The 18,575-nt window shown below is 35.4% G+C and overlaps 1 protein-coding gene across 3 annotated transcripts in view; it reads left to right on the top strand.

Annotated features, from left to right (window-relative positions):
* The window catches only part of EPHA3 (EPH receptor A3), a 356,916-nt gene extending 352,587 nt beyond the window's left edge, over nt 1–4,329 (top strand). For all 3 annotated transcript variants that reach the window (XM_059064499.2, XM_059064498.2, XM_067034877.1), the window contains one exon: nt 1,612–4,329. In XM_059064499.2, coding sequence (XP_058920482.1) covers nt 1,612–1,717 — 106 coding nt within the window. In that variant the 3' untranslated portion in view covers nt 1,718–4,329. The remainder of the gene's footprint in view (nt 1–1,611) is intronic.
* Nucleotides 4,330–18,575: the final 14,246 nt, after the last annotated feature.

Here is an 18,575-nt window from a genome sequence, read left to right as displayed (position 1 = left end):
GTTCAGGGTGTGGTTGATAAGCAGAGTACAAAACCCACAAGAATCCCTGTTCACATGGAATTCACCTTCTTGTGGGACAAGATAGAGAGTACAGAAAATAAATCAGGAAAAAATGGCAATATTCTGGATGATGATAAATGCTTTGGAAGAAAACGAAACAAAAAAGAAAACAGGAAGTGCAGGTATGAGTGCAGAGAGGGTTTACAATATGAAATAGGAGGATCAGGGAAATCTCATAAGAGGGGGACGTTTGAGTAAAGACCTGAAAGAGATGAAATGTATGAATGAATTACTTAAATCAAGAATATTTAACTAATCATTTGCACATGTTTAGCTAAGTCTTTTTCCCCCCTAAATGAAATTCTATATGTTCTTATAATCTTTATTTTAATGCCTGGTTTCTGAGTTTTAACTAGTTTAAATTTAATAATTTTGATAAATAGAGAAATATCCTTGCCATTTTTTTCTACTTTGAAAGAACTTTCTACTTTAAAGAAATTGTTCCAGTTATCTAGGGCTGTACAACAAACTGCCTCAAAACTAAAAGGCTAAAACAACAACGATTTTATTGTATACACAATGTCGTGAGTTATGAATTTGGGCAGAGCTCAGGAGGGTGATTCTTCTGCTCTGGTGTTGCTATTGAATTAGGTATCCATCTAACATGCATCTGGTCTAGTCCGGAGGGCTTGAGATGGTTTCACTCTTGTCTGCCTTGGTGCAGAAGCTTCATATAGCTGGGTCTGTAGACCAAGTGCTTACAGATGAGCTCTTTGATCTCATAGTCTCAAAGTAGTCATACTTCTCACATGGCAGCTCTGGGGCCTAGAGAGGGTGTCTCAGGAGATAAGAGGTAGAATCTGTTAGTATCTTAAAATCTGAGGGCAGAAACTGATACAGTATCACTTCAAACATATTCTATCTGTCAAAGCAGTCCCCAAACTGGCCCAGATTTAAGGGAGACAGGTAATGCCCCACAAGGATGTGTGACCATCTGCATTAGTTTCCTAGGGCTGCCATAACAAATTACCACAAACTTACTGGCCTGAACAACAGAAATTTATTTTTTCACAGTTTAGAAGCCAGAAGTTGGAAATCAAGGTATTGGCTGTGCCACGTTTCCTCCAAAGTCCAAAGGAAGGAATCCTTCCTTCCTTCTTCCAGTTTCTGATGGATCCCAGCAAAGTAACTGCAATCTCTGCCTCCATCTTTACATGGTCTTCTCTGTGTCCCTGCGTGTCCTCTTTCTCAAATAAGGATAGTCTCACTGGATTTAGAGTCCATCCTAATCTAGTATGATCTCATCTTGACCCTTCTCTTAATTACATTTGCAAAGACGCTATTTCTAAATAAGGTCACATGGTGAGGTTCCAGATGGACAGAAATTTTGAGGGGAACACTATTCAACCCACTATACCATATATATACTCTTCTATAAGAATAGAGGTGGAATAGGCAGGATATAATACACAAATGGTGCAAAAATCAGAAAATTTTGTCTAAAACATTGGGATCTATAATTGCACAAGCTTTGTTAATTGAAAATCTCCTATTTACATACTATCCAGGAAATCATGATTCTCACCAGAAATTTTCTCCTTATTTTTACAGTGACATGAAAAAAGTTGGTGTCACTGTGGTTGGGCCACAGAAGAAGATCATCAGTAGTATTAAAGCTCTAGAAACACAATCAAAGAATAGTCCAGTCCCAGTGTAAAGAGCTATTTCTTGAAGGATGTGGTGGCTGTGGAAGATATGGTGTCACTCTGCAGACAGATGTCAACACTGGAAATACTGGTGGACATTCCAAGCCCAATAAGACACTCAGATACGAGTACAAATGCCTTAAAATGGAATTGAAAAACTCTTTATTTTCCCCTATCATTTAGTGGATGGGTGGGTGGGTATATTTTCTTTTGTAATTGCTTTTTGATATTAGTTGATGGATTAAATCAAAATTCTTCAGTGCAAAATGATGAACTAGCATAGAGCCATTGATCATAAACTATCATAAAAGCAAAACAAGTGAAATAACATAATGAACATGGTGGCTCTGTTTACAAATAGCCACAAAAGAAAAGACTTGTGATATTTTTATACACAGAAGAAATCTGTAACAGGTATTTTGTTTCTTTAAAAGCAAGCAAAATAGAGGGATTCATACCTCAAATTATCTGGCCATATTTACTACCTTTTCATTGTATTATTCCCTTTCATCTGTTAAAAGGCATATGGAAATGAAGTTTGTAGTTGTTTTAAGTACTACACATTTTTAATTGTTAGCTTCCTTAAGTATTACCATGTAAAAAATGTTTTAATTTTGAAGAAAAGTACATATTTATTTTCTTTTGAATTGTTTTTATTGTTTTCTATTTATGCCTTGATGATTTAATTTGGATTTGTGACAGTTAAGTGCCAAATGCTCTCTCAAATTGTCAGCAGTAGGAAACATAGAAAATGATGGGTTTCTTGCCAGATTTTTTGAACCATCCACTTATATGTATCTATATCTATATACAAAAAGAAACCAAACCCTTTCTTTGTTCATACACTAGCCAAATCTCTCACAGTCTGAATTATTCCATCCATGTTTTTCTCTCCACTTTATAATAAACTGTATGCTCCTAATTTAGTGTAATATACTGGCTTGTGTGTAATGGATTCTCAATGACATACCTGCCCTGCTCTGGTGCTTCAGAGACCATCAATTCCTTCCATTAGGAAAAGAGCTACGTTAGAACTCCTGAATAGAGAATAGCTACACTGGAAAGGATTGGGATCCTATTTAGATTGCTGCATTAATTGACAATATAGCCTATAAGCTGAAGCATGAGTCAAAAAATCACTTGTTGACTGGCTTTGAAATGCCACTTAATACCTTTGCTTAAACTTGTTGAGCTATTTATAGAGAATGATGATAACTAAACTACTCATCTGCCTCACTGGGGTTTTGTTAAATTAATTAAACATTGTCATTATCAATAGCAAGTATTATTATCTTTAAGAGTCTCTGCTGAAATGCACCTATTGTAGTTTTGGTGTATATCTTAGAAGCATTGAACTTCTTGACATTTATTGAACATATAATTTTCAAACTTGCTGGTTGTCTAGCAAGACTCAAAATCTGGAAAGATCTCTTATTGCAGGAACTTACTTACTATTCCATAAAGGTCAAATATGAGCATACTCATTAATATTTGAAATATATACCTGGTGGAGATCTAGCCATAATATATTGTGAAGCAACATTTTAGCTATATCTATATTGTTTCTAATGCTGATATGGTCATGTTACTGGAATAAGAAATGCATATGTCACAAAATAGAATGGATAAAACAATGCCACAACCTTTATATTCTTATGCAAAATGGAACACTAACACAGCTTACAGTCACAGATCAAAATGCACAAGTGCTAATCTATTGTAAATTTAGTGTAATAAGGCTTAGGTTGTGTTCCTCATATATGAAATTATATCTCAAATTTCTGCAATATTCCTTATAGTCAAATCATCCTACTAGAATTATGTATTGGGTGTATAAGAGCATGAACCTTTTAAAAAGATATATGTGATTATGAAATTAATTACAAATTTCACTTAAGCCTGCTAGAAGCAGCTAAAAAAACATTTTTAAGCAAAATTTTGTGTTGTGGAATGTTAGATTGAGATCTGAATCTGGCTTCAATCTCATTTTTTTTCCAGACTAGCATTTACTTTCTTAGGTACTCGTCTGTGCATACGCAACAAAATCTGTGCATTTCATGAACTAACAGAAGTTGAGGATTGTTGAATCTATTTCACTTATTTTGGCTGTGGTTTCCATTTGAAAGTGGAGATTGTATATGCAGTATATTGCTCTTCATTTTTTCACTATTTTTCTATCTGACCTCTTATAAATTTACTTTACACAATCCTTACCCTGTACATATGTAAACATAACAGTGTACGATTCTTAACCGTGGAGTAGAGGTACTAGAATGCTAATGGCCATCTCTTTGTACAGAAACTGCATTGGCTTTCAATAAACATAAAACCACAACTCATTCGCAATGTCATGTACCATATTATCTGTTTTGTATCTTAAATTTGTTTTACATATATTATTTATTTCTGGTAACTTGCCCACTTTAAGCTGTACTAAGTATCAAATAAGCCATGTATAAATGTGATATGATTGGCAATATGTATGTACTTTAAATTTGTATCTTCAAAACATTACTCATTTAGTTTATGTTGTACAATGTAGATGGCCTCTTACTAATGTAAAATGATTTGTAGTGGAAACATTTATATTTTTATAATAAACATAACGAAAATATTTTTTACAGATTGGAATAAAGAAGTGGTCTTTGAACCTTTTTAAAACATTATAAAAATATGTGCTTATTTAAACAGCAAAATAATGAAATTTATGTAAGTCAAGAAGAATGTGCTGTTTCGTTTTTCTCCATTAGTGAGGAAGGATTGGTGTTATGTTATCCATATTTTTTTTGTTTAAATCTCATTATCAATCAGCTAGAAAAATAATCAGTAAATATTATCTTCATAGTTAAAAAACACAACTGTATTAGGTAGTTCTCTTTCAATTACAAGTGATGAAAAACAAATAAATAGCTTAAAGAAAATAAGGAAATTTTCAGCCCACATGACTGAAAAGTCTGGAGATAAACTTCCTAGCTGAGAAATCAGGAACAGATGGTTCCAGGCATGTCTTATTCTTTGTCTTTTTAACTGATCCTATTTTTTCTCTCAACTGGGTTAATTTGCAAACTACAGTTGATCCTTGAAAAACTTGGGTTTGAACTGTGTGGGCTTGCTTATCACAAATTTTTTTTCAATAAATACTTACAGTACTACATGATCTGTGGTTGGTTGAATCCACAGATGTGGAACCATGGATACGGAGGGCTAACTATGGGACTAGAGCATCCTCGCATTTTGATATACACCATGGGGGATCCTAGAACCAATTCTCATGGATACCAAGGCATGACTGTATATCTTTTTTTTTTTTTTTAACATCTTTATTGGTGCATAATTTCTTTACAGTGTTGTGTTAGTTTCTGCTGTATAATGAAGTGAATCAGCTATATCCCCATATCCCTTCCCTCTTGCATCTCCCTCCCACCCTCCCTATCCCACACCTCTAAGTGGTCACAAAGCACGGAGCAGATCTCCCTGTGCTATGCAGCTGCTTCCCACTAGCTATCTGTTTTACATTTGGTAGTGTATATATGTCAATGCTACTCTTACTTCATCCCATCTTACCCTTCTCCCTCCTTGTGTCCTCAAGTCCATTCTCTACGTCTGTGTCTTTATTCCTGTCCAGCCCTAGATTCACCAAAACCTTTTTTTTTTTAGATTCCATATATATATGTGTTAGCATACAGTATTTGTTTTCTAGTTAATATAATTCTACATTATAATTCCTGTGAGATAATTACTGTCCCTCAGTTGTTCCAGTAGAAGTCATGGAGCTTTGCTTGGCTCACAAGCTCTGTCTGAATCACTTTGGACAGGAAAATGAATGACTTAGATTGGTAGTTCTTAGTCCTGAGCTGCCGTTGGAGATGGTGGGATCATGTGGAATTGATCCACAGGGATCAGAGGTGTCAGAGTGGTTTATGTCCAAAACAAAGTCAGAATATCATTTATGAAAAAAGAAGGAAGGAATTCTGAATGGGCCAGATAAAACGAAAATTAAAAACAACCAATGAACTGACACTTCAAATAATATTCTAAGAAACACTTGATACTTTGTATAAAGTAGGTCCCTAGTCATTTGCAACCTATTTAAAGAAAATGATTATATACGAAAACCATTGCCAAGATTTCCATAGAGGTGAAGTCACAAAATAGATCAGATTTGAGCTTTCCCTGAAGGAGAAATAGCATTCGATCATGTTGAGTGGAGTAGAGAATAACTTGTAAGCAGGAGATAAAGGGAGCAGGTAAAGAAGAATATATTTATTCATTCAATAACTATGTTTTAAGCACTATTACGAGACAGGTGTTGTGCTTTCACCGTTTACAAGTTACTCCATTAAATTTTGTAACAATCCTGTGAAGAGATTTAGCCACCTTTAATAGATGAGGCAATAAGGCTCAGAATGCCCAGGTCACCTTCCCAAGGTAACCCTAGTAAATAGATAAACAGATATTTCAAACTAGAATCCTCTTTTTCTGTGCTCTTTCCCTAATATAATTGCTACTGTAATCCCCCAAATGCTCTGGGGACAGTGACAGTGCCCATTTGCAAAAATGATTTGGGAACGGCTGTAGGTTAACTAGACTATATGATGTTAGGAATCTGTATTAGTGTTGTAGGCATGAAGAGCTTCACTTACTCTAGGATGGTGATCATAGAATATAGAGAACAGGATGCATACAAAGACACAGAAAGAAAGGAGAATTAACAGAATTTACCAATCTGACATGAGAGTTGTTCCAGAGGTAAGAATCAAAGTGAATCATAAAATGTCTGGAATGTTTGTGGAAATGGTGGCACTATTGTTAGAAGTAGGGAATAAGGAGAGGTTAGTTTGACATTATGAGTCTGCTAAATTTATGTTTCCAGCCAAACCTTAATGAGTTCAGAATTGTTGAAGATGTGAATCTGAAGCTTTAGAAAAAAGAATTCAAAAGAAAAAGGTGTCTCTGATACTATGTAGAGATCTATATATCTTTTTGTGGTATGTATACATGTATCTTTATCTTGGACCACCTTTTTTAGGTTAATGTTAGCTGCTATAATAAATCTCCAAGTGTCAACAGCTTAAATTATGAAAAATACAGTTGTATCTCTATTATTTTTAAAACATTTTTATTTATTGGAGTATAGTTGATTAACAATATTGTGTTAGTCTCAGGTGTACAGCAGAGTGATTCAATTATACATATACACGTATCTACTCTTTTTCAAATTATTTTCCCTTTTAGGTTATTACAGAGTATTGAGCAGAGTTCCCTGTGCTATACAGGAGGTCCTTGTTAGTTATCTATTTTAAACATAGTAGGGTGCACATGTCAGTCCCAAACTCCCAATCTATCCCTGCCCCCAACCCTTCCCCCCGTAACCGTAAGTTCTTTCTCTAAGACTGTGAGTCTGTTTCTCTTTTGTAAATAAGCTCGTTTGTATCCGTTTCTTTAGATTCCGCATATAAGCAATATCATATGATATTTGTCTTTCTCTGTCTGAACTCACTTTATTCAGCCATTAAAAAGAATTAAATAATGTCATTTGCAGCAACATGGATGGACCTGTAGATTATCATACTAAACAATACAATTTTAGACACAGAATAACCCAAAGCAGTCGTTTTCCAGGTGGCCTCACTTACAATGATTCAAACCCCACACTCTCTCCATCTTGTGGAGTGTAAAGCCTTAAAGTGGAAGTGAGGATTGTCTGTGGCAGATGTCATGAGCCCTGCTTGTGAGAGGCACATATCACTACCTCTCTCCACGGACTAGAACTCAATCATACCGCTATACTTGACTGAAAGAGTGGGGGCAAGTAGTGCGCTCACATAGAAAAGGAAAGAGCTTTTGGAATCCATATAACTGTCTCCGCCACAAGTCCTTCTAACGTATACAATGTGTTAGAAGCAAAAGGCTATGATTGACACATCAGTCTCTTGCTAAAGCCACCCATTTCTTCTTCTCTACAGGCAACCATATTGAACTCTTTTTTCTCATTACTTGAATCCAATATATTAGTGGGAACTGTGTCCGCTATGGGCATTCACTGTTCAGATCTCATATCAAGAGAGAATTTACTAGAAGGAGAGCAATTAGCTGACAAACTCAAACTGTTGTGTTTTCAAATTCCCCAGCCTAGTTTACAACCAGGTCGTGAAGCGTGGTGAGAGTACTAGTTCCAGGCCATTTCTTCTCAAGCAACAGACTCCTTCAGCAAGCAATCTTGAATCTCATGCTGCGATCATGCTGGCTGAAGAGTTCTCAGAGCTGCACTGCAGTCTGAGCTTCCTATCCAATCCCCATCCTTTGCTCTTTCTTCTCATAGGTGTCAGACCTGTATTTCAATCTGTAAGCTCTCCAAGCCTTCTTTTCTCCCCTGTCCCAATCCTTCACCGGCATGCCCACCAAAAAGTTTCTTGCAGGTCTAATTCCTTCTTGGTGTCTGCTTCTTTACATCCCACCACGGCCTCTGTTGGACCCCCATTATCTGTCTAGATTACTGAAGGAATCTCTTAAGTAATTCATCTGACTCCAGCCCTGATATCTCCAATATCAGTCAGACTAATATACTGAAGCAAATTTAGTTTTGTAGTTTCTCCTCAGGAGACTTGCAAATGCAAATGCCTCAGGGGCCTGGCAGGTTATATAAATGAGTGAAGTAAGTGGAGAGTGTGGTGACCCGTAAAAGCACCCTTCGTTCCTCCAGAAGCAGCTTCTCAGCAATAAGGCTACAAGAATCCAGTGTTAATTCCTGATCTTTCAAGAGAATTTCTGATCTGAGTTTTTGTGAGAATTTTTTATATATTTTAAGTGTGATCACCCATCTAATAATGCGGAAGACACAGCTAAGTGCTGAACTTAGCCTGCAGCTGCCAAGTTATCACTTCTAGAACACAGAATACTCTTTAGTATTGGTACATAAGAACTGCCTGGGATAAAACCCCACTTCTCTCTATATTCTCCTGTCTGTCCACTATCTCTTCATATTGTATACAACTGTGCTGAACCACTTGCAGTTCTCTGAATATGCCACATGTTTTTCTTGTTTCTTTTTTATGCATCAGAGCCTTTGAACTTTCTGTTCATTTGTCCAGAATCACTGAGCCAATCTCTATTCATTCTTCAGGTCTCCTTATCTTCCCAGCACTGGGTTAGGTGTCCTTTGTGTGTATGGGTGTGTGTGTGTGTGTGTGTGTGTGTGTGTGTGTGTGTGTGTGTGTGTGTGTGTGTATGCAGCAAAAGAACCTTGTGATTGAGCCTGCACGGCACTTATCATATTATACTGAAGTTGCCTCTTCTTTATGCCCCATCCCCGCTCCTGGCTGAGGGTTCCTTGAACAGGAACTATGTGCTGTAAATCACTGTGTCCCCTTGCTTATTGCAATGCCTGATATAAAATAAGCATTCAAAAAATTTTGATTTAAAGTATTGAAACTATTTTTGATAATATAATAAAGAGGGATGTCCCTGAATATTTTTTTTTTCTTATAAGAAAAAGTATAAATTTTCTTCAGGTCAATAAAAACTAGTTATTGTTCCAGTTGTGTATCTTGGATCATTAAACATACTGATTTCTCCTAGAACTGGTTCATTTTCATAGAATTTTGTGGACTTCTTTCATAGGTCTCAATGCTCTCATTTTTCTTAGTGCAGTTAAGTCGTTTAAGTAGACCCTTGAACCAGAGCTTAGCTATAAAAATTTAACAAGGTAAATGCCAAAGCTATTTCTACTCTCTTACTATGTACAAATAACGTCAACATGCATACTAAAAACGACCCTTCTTATAGGGCATCTGGGATTCACATTCTCTTGACCCAGGGGATCTAGACACAATTCAGGAAAATAAGTGGTAGAGTTAAATACACTATAAAACAAAGATTTTGGAGTTTACAAAAGTCCTCACCCTGAAATTCTCTGGGAAAACCAAGTTGCAAGTTGATGGAGAATAGTCATAATTAAATCAAATTTTCCCACTAAGTGGGCTATCTTCTTTCTTCTTTTGAACAAAGATAATTTTCCACTTAAATTACAATTAATAAAAGTGACAACAGTAATGATAACAACAAATACGAATTTTAAACCTGATTCATAATTTCTAGTACCTATATGTACACATATATGTATTATTAGGTTTTCCTGTTCCAAATGCTATGATCAATTAAGCATTATTGTGTTCTAGGCACTTAATACATATTATTTTGTTTAATCTTCCCCAACAGTCCTGTGATATGAGTGTGTTATTATCTACTTTATAGGTTGAGGCTTAGAGTAGTTAATAATCATACAAGTTTGTACAGCTATCAAGTAGAACTGAAGTCAAAATCAACTCTAAGACCCTTATTCTGAATGACTACACTTTACTACCTGTCAGTATAATATTACTAATGAGGATAAAAATCTGAAGAACAGTTATGAAATGCATGCTGGATCTAAGATCTTTCATAGTCTCCCTCTCGCCACTTATCAATGTTCATGATGTTACTCAGTGACTCTGTAGCAGAACACATTTCTGCAGAATCCTTTGATTCTTACTACTGTGGTAGAGGAAGCAACAGGCAGTTACCCTTGATTTCACTTCTGTGAACTCCATTTCAAGAGCATAAGATTTGTCTGACATATGGTGAACCCTTCAAGCAAACATGCTCCCTTGAACATTCAACAAATAATCTAATTTGGAAAAACCAAATACCACAAGGAAAAAGTAGTACTCTTGTGCTATTTTCTGACAGATTTCCACACCAATGATTTATGGAAGTGTGTTAAGTTTGGGATTCTTATCTGAAGCCAAGAAAAAAGCCCTTACATTTTTGAAGCCCATCACCCTCAGTGATGGAAGCCAAAACCTTGGAATGTTTGCTAAAATCAAGGATGAGAGAACACAGAATGTCATGTACTATCAAGAACTTATTGACTTTCATATGGTTCTCATTTATTCTCCTACATGGCAAATCAAAAGCCTTGGAAGGAAGCCAATACAAATTGTTATAGATAACACTATCTGAATTTAACTGCCATAGGTATGCTTTATATAATAAACATATATTTCATATCAGCAACACAAATATGGAAAAAGACCATAGTTAAAATTCATTTGGATACTCTCCTTCAGAGAATGCTCAATTTGCCAATATTATTATTTATCTTGGGCTAGAGATCCCTTAATATTCAATTTGTTCCATGTTTCTGACTCTAGAGATCATATATATATATATATATATATTCATACTCTATGAAATATTGACATCATGTTACAATGATATCTTAGGGTAATAAAATCATTTCAGCACATGAGTGTTTAGTATGTGCTTCCAGAATCAAATAGATTAAATTGTTTATAGTTTCATTTTCAGAGACATTTTACAAATAGGAATTTTTTCTTTGTTTAATTGGCTACAGTTCAGTTTGAGGCATCATTTGATCATGGAAGTCTCTAGCATGACACATAGTATTTAGCGTAATAGTGATGGATCATTTATCAAATGCCTAATACAGTGTCAGGCACACAATAGATAAGTAGGCACACAGTAAGTATTTATTGAATTAATTTTAAAAATATTATTGGAGGACAAATGAGTAATATTACCTTTTTCAACTAATATGGCATGGATCCTGTGAATAATATACAATTTAGTTCCACTTAGATAAATGTTTCTCTCAAATATTTAGAGAGAGTGTTTTGTAAAGACAAGTCTAATCTAATGTATAACCTGGTTCATGGCCTAATCCATAAAATAAACTGCTTACTGTTTATTCAATGATAAATACTTTTTTTTTTTTTTGCGATACGCAGGCCTCTCACTGTTGTGGCCTCTCCCGTTGCGGAGCACAGGCTCCGGACGCGCAGGATCAGCGACCATGGCTCACCGGCCCAGCAGCTCCGCGGCACGTGGAATCCTCCCGGACCGGGACACAAACCCGTGTCCCCTGCGTTGGCAGGCAGACTCTCAACCACTGCGCCACCAGGGAAGCCCCAGAACTTAGATTATTAATTTGAAGTCTTTCCTTCCCTTTAAAATAAAAATACGAGTTCTATAAATTTTTCTTTTATCATTACTTTAGGCACATCTCATTAATATTGATACATTTTATTTTACTTTTCATTCAATTCTATGTATATGTTGTTTCCTTTGAGACTAACTCCTTTAACCATGAGTTATTTAAAAGCATGTTGTTTAATTTTCAAATGATTTTCCTGTTTTTCTGCCACTGATTTCTTATTTGATTCTATAATAATTAAAGAATATACACTATATGATTTATATCCTTTTAAATTTGTTGAGGTTTCTTTCATGACCCAAGGTATGATCTGTCTTGGTAAATGGTCCATGGACTCTTCAATAGAATGCTGTCATCGAGTGGAGTATTTTTTATCAATGTGCATTAGATCTTGTTGGTTATTAGTGCTTTTCAGATATTCTATATTATTGCTCAATTTTGTCTATTTCTCTTTACATTGCCTAGAGTGGGGGTTTGTAGTCCCCAACTATAATCAAGAATTTTCTTACTTCTTCTTTCAGTTCTATCCATTTTTGCTCCACGTATTGAGAAGTTCTGTTGTTGGTGCAGGCACATTTAGGATAATTACGTCTCCTTGGTAAATTGATCCTTTTATTATCAAGCAATACCTTTCTTTTTCCCTACATATTTCTTTGTTCTGAAGTCACTTTATCTGATATAAAATTAGTTACTCTTGGGCTTCCCTGGTGGCGCAGTGGTTGAGAGTCTGCCTGCCAATGCAGGGGACACGGGTTCGAGCCCTGGTCTGGGAAGATCCCACATGCCGCGGAGCAACCAGGCCCGTGAGCCACAACTACTGAGCCTGCGCATCTGGAGCTTGTGCTCCACAACAAGAGAGGCCGCGACAGTGAGAGGCCCGCGCACCGCCATGAAGAGTGGCCCCCGGTCGGCTCAACTAGAGAAGGCCCACGCACAGAAAAGAAGACCCAGCACAACCAAAAGTAAATAAATAAATAAAAAATTTAAAATTAGTTACTCTTACAATTAACTTTTGTGTAATATATTTTCTTTAATCATTTTATTAATAGCATACCTGTGTCATTATATTTGAAGTAAATTTTTTGTAAACTCCATATAGTTGGGTCTCGATTTAGTATCCACTTTGCCAATCTCTGTCTTTTAATTGGTGTATTTAGATAACTTATTTGTAAATTAATTATATTGTGACTTAAGTCTACGAATTTACTATTTTTTTCTGTGTTTTCTCACTGTTCTCATTCTGCTCTTTCTCTTTTCTTGCCTTCTTATAACTAATATTTTATTTAGAATTATGTTTTGGGTTTTTTTAAATGTTTTTGAGTATAATACTGTATAATTTTCTTAGTAGTTGCTCAGAGTAGTATAATAAACATTTGCAACTCTGAACATTTATATAAATTCTGATAATGTTTAGGTGAACAAATGTATCTTTTCTTTTACTTATATGAAATGAAAATTGGTCTAGATGCTTTCTATAGGTCCTTCATATTCTAACATTCTTTAATATGTGATAAATATTCAGTATTTTAGTATAATGTATAATTCAGTATTATACATTTATTATCATTGGAAAGTTATAGTTCTACATATGAAAGAAAACCCCATATGTCCTTGCTACATGTACAGATTTTTTAAGTGGAAAAGAATGAATATATATGTATGTATATAGGTATGTATATCAGGTAAAATAATTTTTGAAATGGTCATATATTTCTATAGGAATTAATATTAAAGATGATTTATTATTCATGCTACTGAGAATAGTTTTTTGAACTGGCCTGTCCAGAGTATAATGAGTTAATTGAAAACAGTTCAGGCCCCTCTTGACTGTTTGTAATAATTCTGGATTACTTGACACATGGGAGGAATTCTGCTAATTCTTTCCTCTTTCAAAAAAAGCATCTTCATTTAATTTTTGTATCTTTTATATTTTTACTATATTAATAAAGGTATCAATGGCTTTAAATTTTGTAAAAACCACTGCTGTAATGTAAGCTCACATCTGTGATTTGTTTACTTGGTTGTAGATCACTGAACAACTGAGACAATAAAAACAAAAGCATGAAATTAGCTGAGTTATCTATCAGTACTAATAGAAGACGAAAAGTCCATGCATTTAAGCAACAAATACTGTGTTTTTTGCCTGTTTTCTTGTTTTAGGATACCTACTCTGTGTCAGGCATGATTTCAGGCCCTTGGACATGTTGGTGAAATAGAAAAGAAAAGAATGTAGTGAAGATGAATGTTGAAGTTAATGCTGAAACCAAAAAAAATGTTAGTCCTTTTTGACTCTCATAGAGTTCAGATGCTAAGACGATTTGCTCTTCCCACAATCCATGTATCATTAAATAAACCCATATTCATTGAGTAAACTGCATTTTTCTTAGTTTTCTACATTCTGAAACAGTCTAAAGGGCACCCTTAGTTATTGCACTTCTGGAGGATTGGGTAAAAGATTTATTTATATGTTCCCAGATATTTTGAACACTAAAGAGCTTTTTAAAAGTGACTACTTCGGGGCTTCCCTGGTGGCGCAGTGGTTGAGAATCCGCCTGCCGATGCAGGGGTCACGGGTTCGTGCCCTGGTCCGGGAAGATCCCACGTGCCGCGGAGCAACTAAGCCCGTGAGCCATGGCCGCTGAGCCTGCGCGTCCGGAGCCTGTGCTCTGCAACGGGAGAGGCCACAGCAGTGAGAGGCCCGCATACAGCAAAAAAAAAAAAAAAAAAAAAAAAAAGTGACTACTTTGAATGGATAAGTGAATAAACATGAATATCATCAGATATTATATGTTACTGTAAGTACTTCCTGTTATGCTTGTTAAAAAGTACTGTGGTGGAAAGGAATCAGGATTTAGAGTCAAACAAACCTGAGTTCAAGACCCTTAGGTATTTTTATTAGATGGACTCAGTGCTGGCTGAACTCTAGAGATTCAAGTTATTCACCATGTATATAAAATAATTATATCAAGCTAATACAGTGGGAAAAATAAAATAGAATATTATAGGTAAGGTGTTTTCCTTAGTTTACCTACTCAAAAAGCACCTTTGTTTTCCTTATTTACTTACCTTGGTCTAGTGAAAAGCCTGGTTTTCGGATTTATGTTCACCAAAATTGAACTCTGCAGGAAGTGAGCACAAAAGGTAAATTTGGGGAAGACATTTGGGAACCGTTGTTAAATGTTTGGTCAACCCTGATAATAACTTTTTACATTAAAACTGATCAATAATTAATTTCAAAATACAGAACAAGCTTTCTCCTATTTCTCATTGTTAATAAAATGACTTTTGTTTTTGACATTTGAAGCATGTAATAATAAAAAGTATATAAGGTAGAAAGCTTCCTTCAGTGAAATAGAATATTTTGACTTTCTATGGAAGCTAATTTTCAGTCCCAACTTAAATAATAAAAAACTCAATTTCCGTTTCCTGGTATTAAATTATAGGCCATATATTCCTGGTTTACAGTGGACTACATACACTTAGAGGCCTGGAAATGTTGTTTAAAATGAGGAGATGTTAAGTGTGGTAAATGGCCACTCCATGAGCATAGTTTCCTGCTATGTAGGACACATAAATTATTAGATTTAGTCTGAAATGGTTGAAAGTGTTTCCAACATCTTTTAACAATTAAAAGAAAAAAAGTGAGGCTCTGAGAAGATCTGATTCATTCAGCAAATTTGTATTCTGATTAAAAGAACTATTTGATCTTACAGAGTAAGTGCATGGAAAAAAGTTGGCCAGCTGTTTGATTCAGTGTGGTTGTCAGAGAAGAAAATATGGCTCTTATGCAGGGTTTTAGCCTGTGTAGCTTTGTAATTGTATTTGTTTACCCATGGTGGAAATCTCCTTATTAAATTGTGGGCAAAAGGCACTTTTATTGGTTTTCTTAACAGTAACTGCTTATTTCAGAAAGCTTTAGATTAAAATGTTAGATGCAAATCTTGAGTTGATCTCATAACAGAACTAGAATACATTGACTTGATACTTAGGCATGTGCAGAAGACAGACGGTTTCCTAAAGGGCTGAATGAAATTCATTCTTTTCGTTCTAAAACGAACTTTAACAATTTTTTTCTACCTTTAGTAAAGATATGGGCACATACATCGAACGATGAGGTTTGAAAAAGCCTCCTCTTTAGTTTTATGAGTATGCAGCAACTGAGATTTACATGATTATAAAACACTACTTAAAAATAAAAAACTCAGTCCTGTATGTACAGATGTGCCATTGTTAGTTGATCTGCTCTCATTAGCTGTTATACTATCAACACTATTATCAAAATGACACTGATCTTGTACTGTTTCCTCTTCTCCACTGCTAGCTGTGTATTCCTCTTGTTCCTGGGCCAGTTCAGCCATACATCTTGTGTACTGAACCATATGGAGCATGTTTTTGTATGAACTCTCATGATTAAGGACATCTGTCTCAGCCCCTATTTTTGCCTTCAAGGGATCTTTGCATCACTTAATGATATAGCTAATAGCATGTTTTTTATCATGAAGTTGGCCATACACAGCTTTACTGGGGGTTCCACTGTTTTCCTTCCTAATAAAAACACATGGATGAGTCTGTATTTTACCTTTCTCTCTCTTTTCTTCTTTATTGCTTTTCTTCCTCTCTCCTTCCCTTCCTTTTTCCTTATTTCTATTCATATTCACTGGGTGTCAGCCATACACAGGGCCTATAATATTCCAAATTGCAGGTTTTCAATACTGTAAAGATTGTCTGCAATTTCTAAATGCAATTCACTTTTGTATTCAATTACATGTTTTGGTTATAATTTGTATTCCCTGAATTGTATGTGTTACTTTTCCAAATATTTTATTATAAGTAATATGATTCCGATTCAAATCTCTTAGACTTATCTGAGAATATTCCTAATGAATCTATCCAAAATGTCCACATGCCTCACAAGTTAACAACACAAAATGTTGATAGTTCTATATCGAAATTCTAGTTCTTCCTACTTTAGAGATGTTCATCATAAGTATATATGATAAGCATTTAATCAAAATCAAATTTTAATCACTTTTAAACAGATACAGTAATATTAAATAGATAAGAAAGACAATGATAATATTGAAACAAACACTAAGAAATAAATTTAAAATATGCAAAGTTATTGAATCAATTACATTGTATATTGTTGATTTCACTTTATAATTTATAAAAGATACCCTTTCTTTGTTGATGCAAAGATAAACTTTATTGAAAAAAATCCTGAATAATGAAAATATCTGAGTTAATGTAAACTATATTGCAAACTTTAGTCTTTGTTTGTTTTTCTCAAGGGTAAATTGTCACTAGTCTCATTTATTGCTAAATGCAGTGTTCAACTATGTTTCCAAATAATTCCAAACAGTAGAGTTGAATATATTTAGACGGTCTAAGTGAAAGTATATTGACTAGTGAGTTGGAAATATTGATATTTATTTACTCTTCCTAGTGCTCATATTACCCTTCAAAATGCATCATATTTTCTCAACAGAAATATTATTGAGTATCTATGGGTGTCCAGGAACTGTGTGTAATACACTACAGATACAGAGAGTCCCTGCTCTGGTGGAGGAGTTTACTTTTTTAGGTACTGACAGTTTGAGAGGAAGATATAGAAACAATAATGACAGACTGTTCTCAAGAGTTTAGATTCATAAATAGAGCAAAGGCCAAAATTGGTACATTTAAATCACTGATGTGAAGATATTGATATTCCCCAAATGCAAACATAGTTCTGCCCTGTGACTTGTTTTTATATCTCATAGATGAGATATAATTTACATACTATAAAATTCACCCATTTTAAGTGTACAGTTTTGATGATTTTTAGTAAATATTTATAAACGTGCTACTATCCAGTTTTTAGAATACTTTTCTCGCTTCAGAAATTTCTCTTGTACCCTTTTTCAGTTCCCAACTCCCAATCCCAAACCCAAGCAAATACTGTTCTGCTTTCTATCTCTATAGATTTTCCTTTCTTAGAAATTCCATTAAAATGCAATGATACAGGGCTTTCCTGGTAGTGCAGTGGTTAAGAATCCTCCTGCCAATGCAGGAGACATGGGGTCGAGCCCTCGTCCGGGAAGATCCCACATGCTGCGGAGCAACTAAGCCCATGCGCCACAACAACTGAGTCCACGTGCCTAAAGCCCGTGCTGCACAAGAGAAGCCACTGCAATGAGAAGCCCGTGCACCACAATGAAGAATAGCCCCGCTCGCCACAACTAGAGAAAGCCCACGCTCAGCAATGAAGACCCAATGCAGCCAAAAAAATAAAATAAAGTACTCTGCCCATTAAAAAAAAAATGCAATGATACATAATGTAGTCTATAACATATTTACGCTTGTCATAAACTTTTTAATGTTTCTCGGCTTTCCTTTTACTACTAAAACTACAATTTGAAATGTGGAACATGCCTTTTGACTAAGAACTTTCAGGGTACAAATGTCAGCTTGCTCAAGAAAGCCATCCATTTTTAGAGAAGAAACAAATGGAGATGTAGGTGTGAGGGACATTTTGACTTTCATTCTAAAACCCTGAATGTCCTGTTTTCCTCTTCATTTGTTTGGTCTGGTGGGTTTTTACCTTGCTCCTTTATCTGCTGTGTATTTCTCTGTCTTCTCATTTTGCTTAACTTACTGTGTTTGGGTCTCCTTTTCACAGGCTGCAGGTTCATAGTTCCCTTTGTTTTTGGTGTCTGCCCCCAGTGGCTAAGGTTGGTTCAGTGGGTTGTGTAGGTTTCCTGGTGGAGGGGACTGGTGCCTGCGTTCTGCTGGATGAGACTGGATCTTGTCTTTCTGGTGGGCGAGACTGCATCTGGTGATGTGTTTGGGGATGTCTGTGACCTTAGTATGATTTTAGGCAACCTCTCTGATAA

The sequence above is a fragment of the Kogia breviceps genome, chromosome 5 (assembly GCF_026419965.1).
Source record: "Kogia breviceps isolate mKogBre1 chromosome 5, mKogBre1 haplotype 1, whole genome shotgun sequence".
NCBI lineage: Eukaryota > Metazoa > Chordata > Mammalia > Artiodactyla > Physeteridae > Kogia > Kogia breviceps.
Note: the sequence above shows the minus strand (reverse complement) of the source record. Positions and strands in the feature narration are given on the sequence as shown.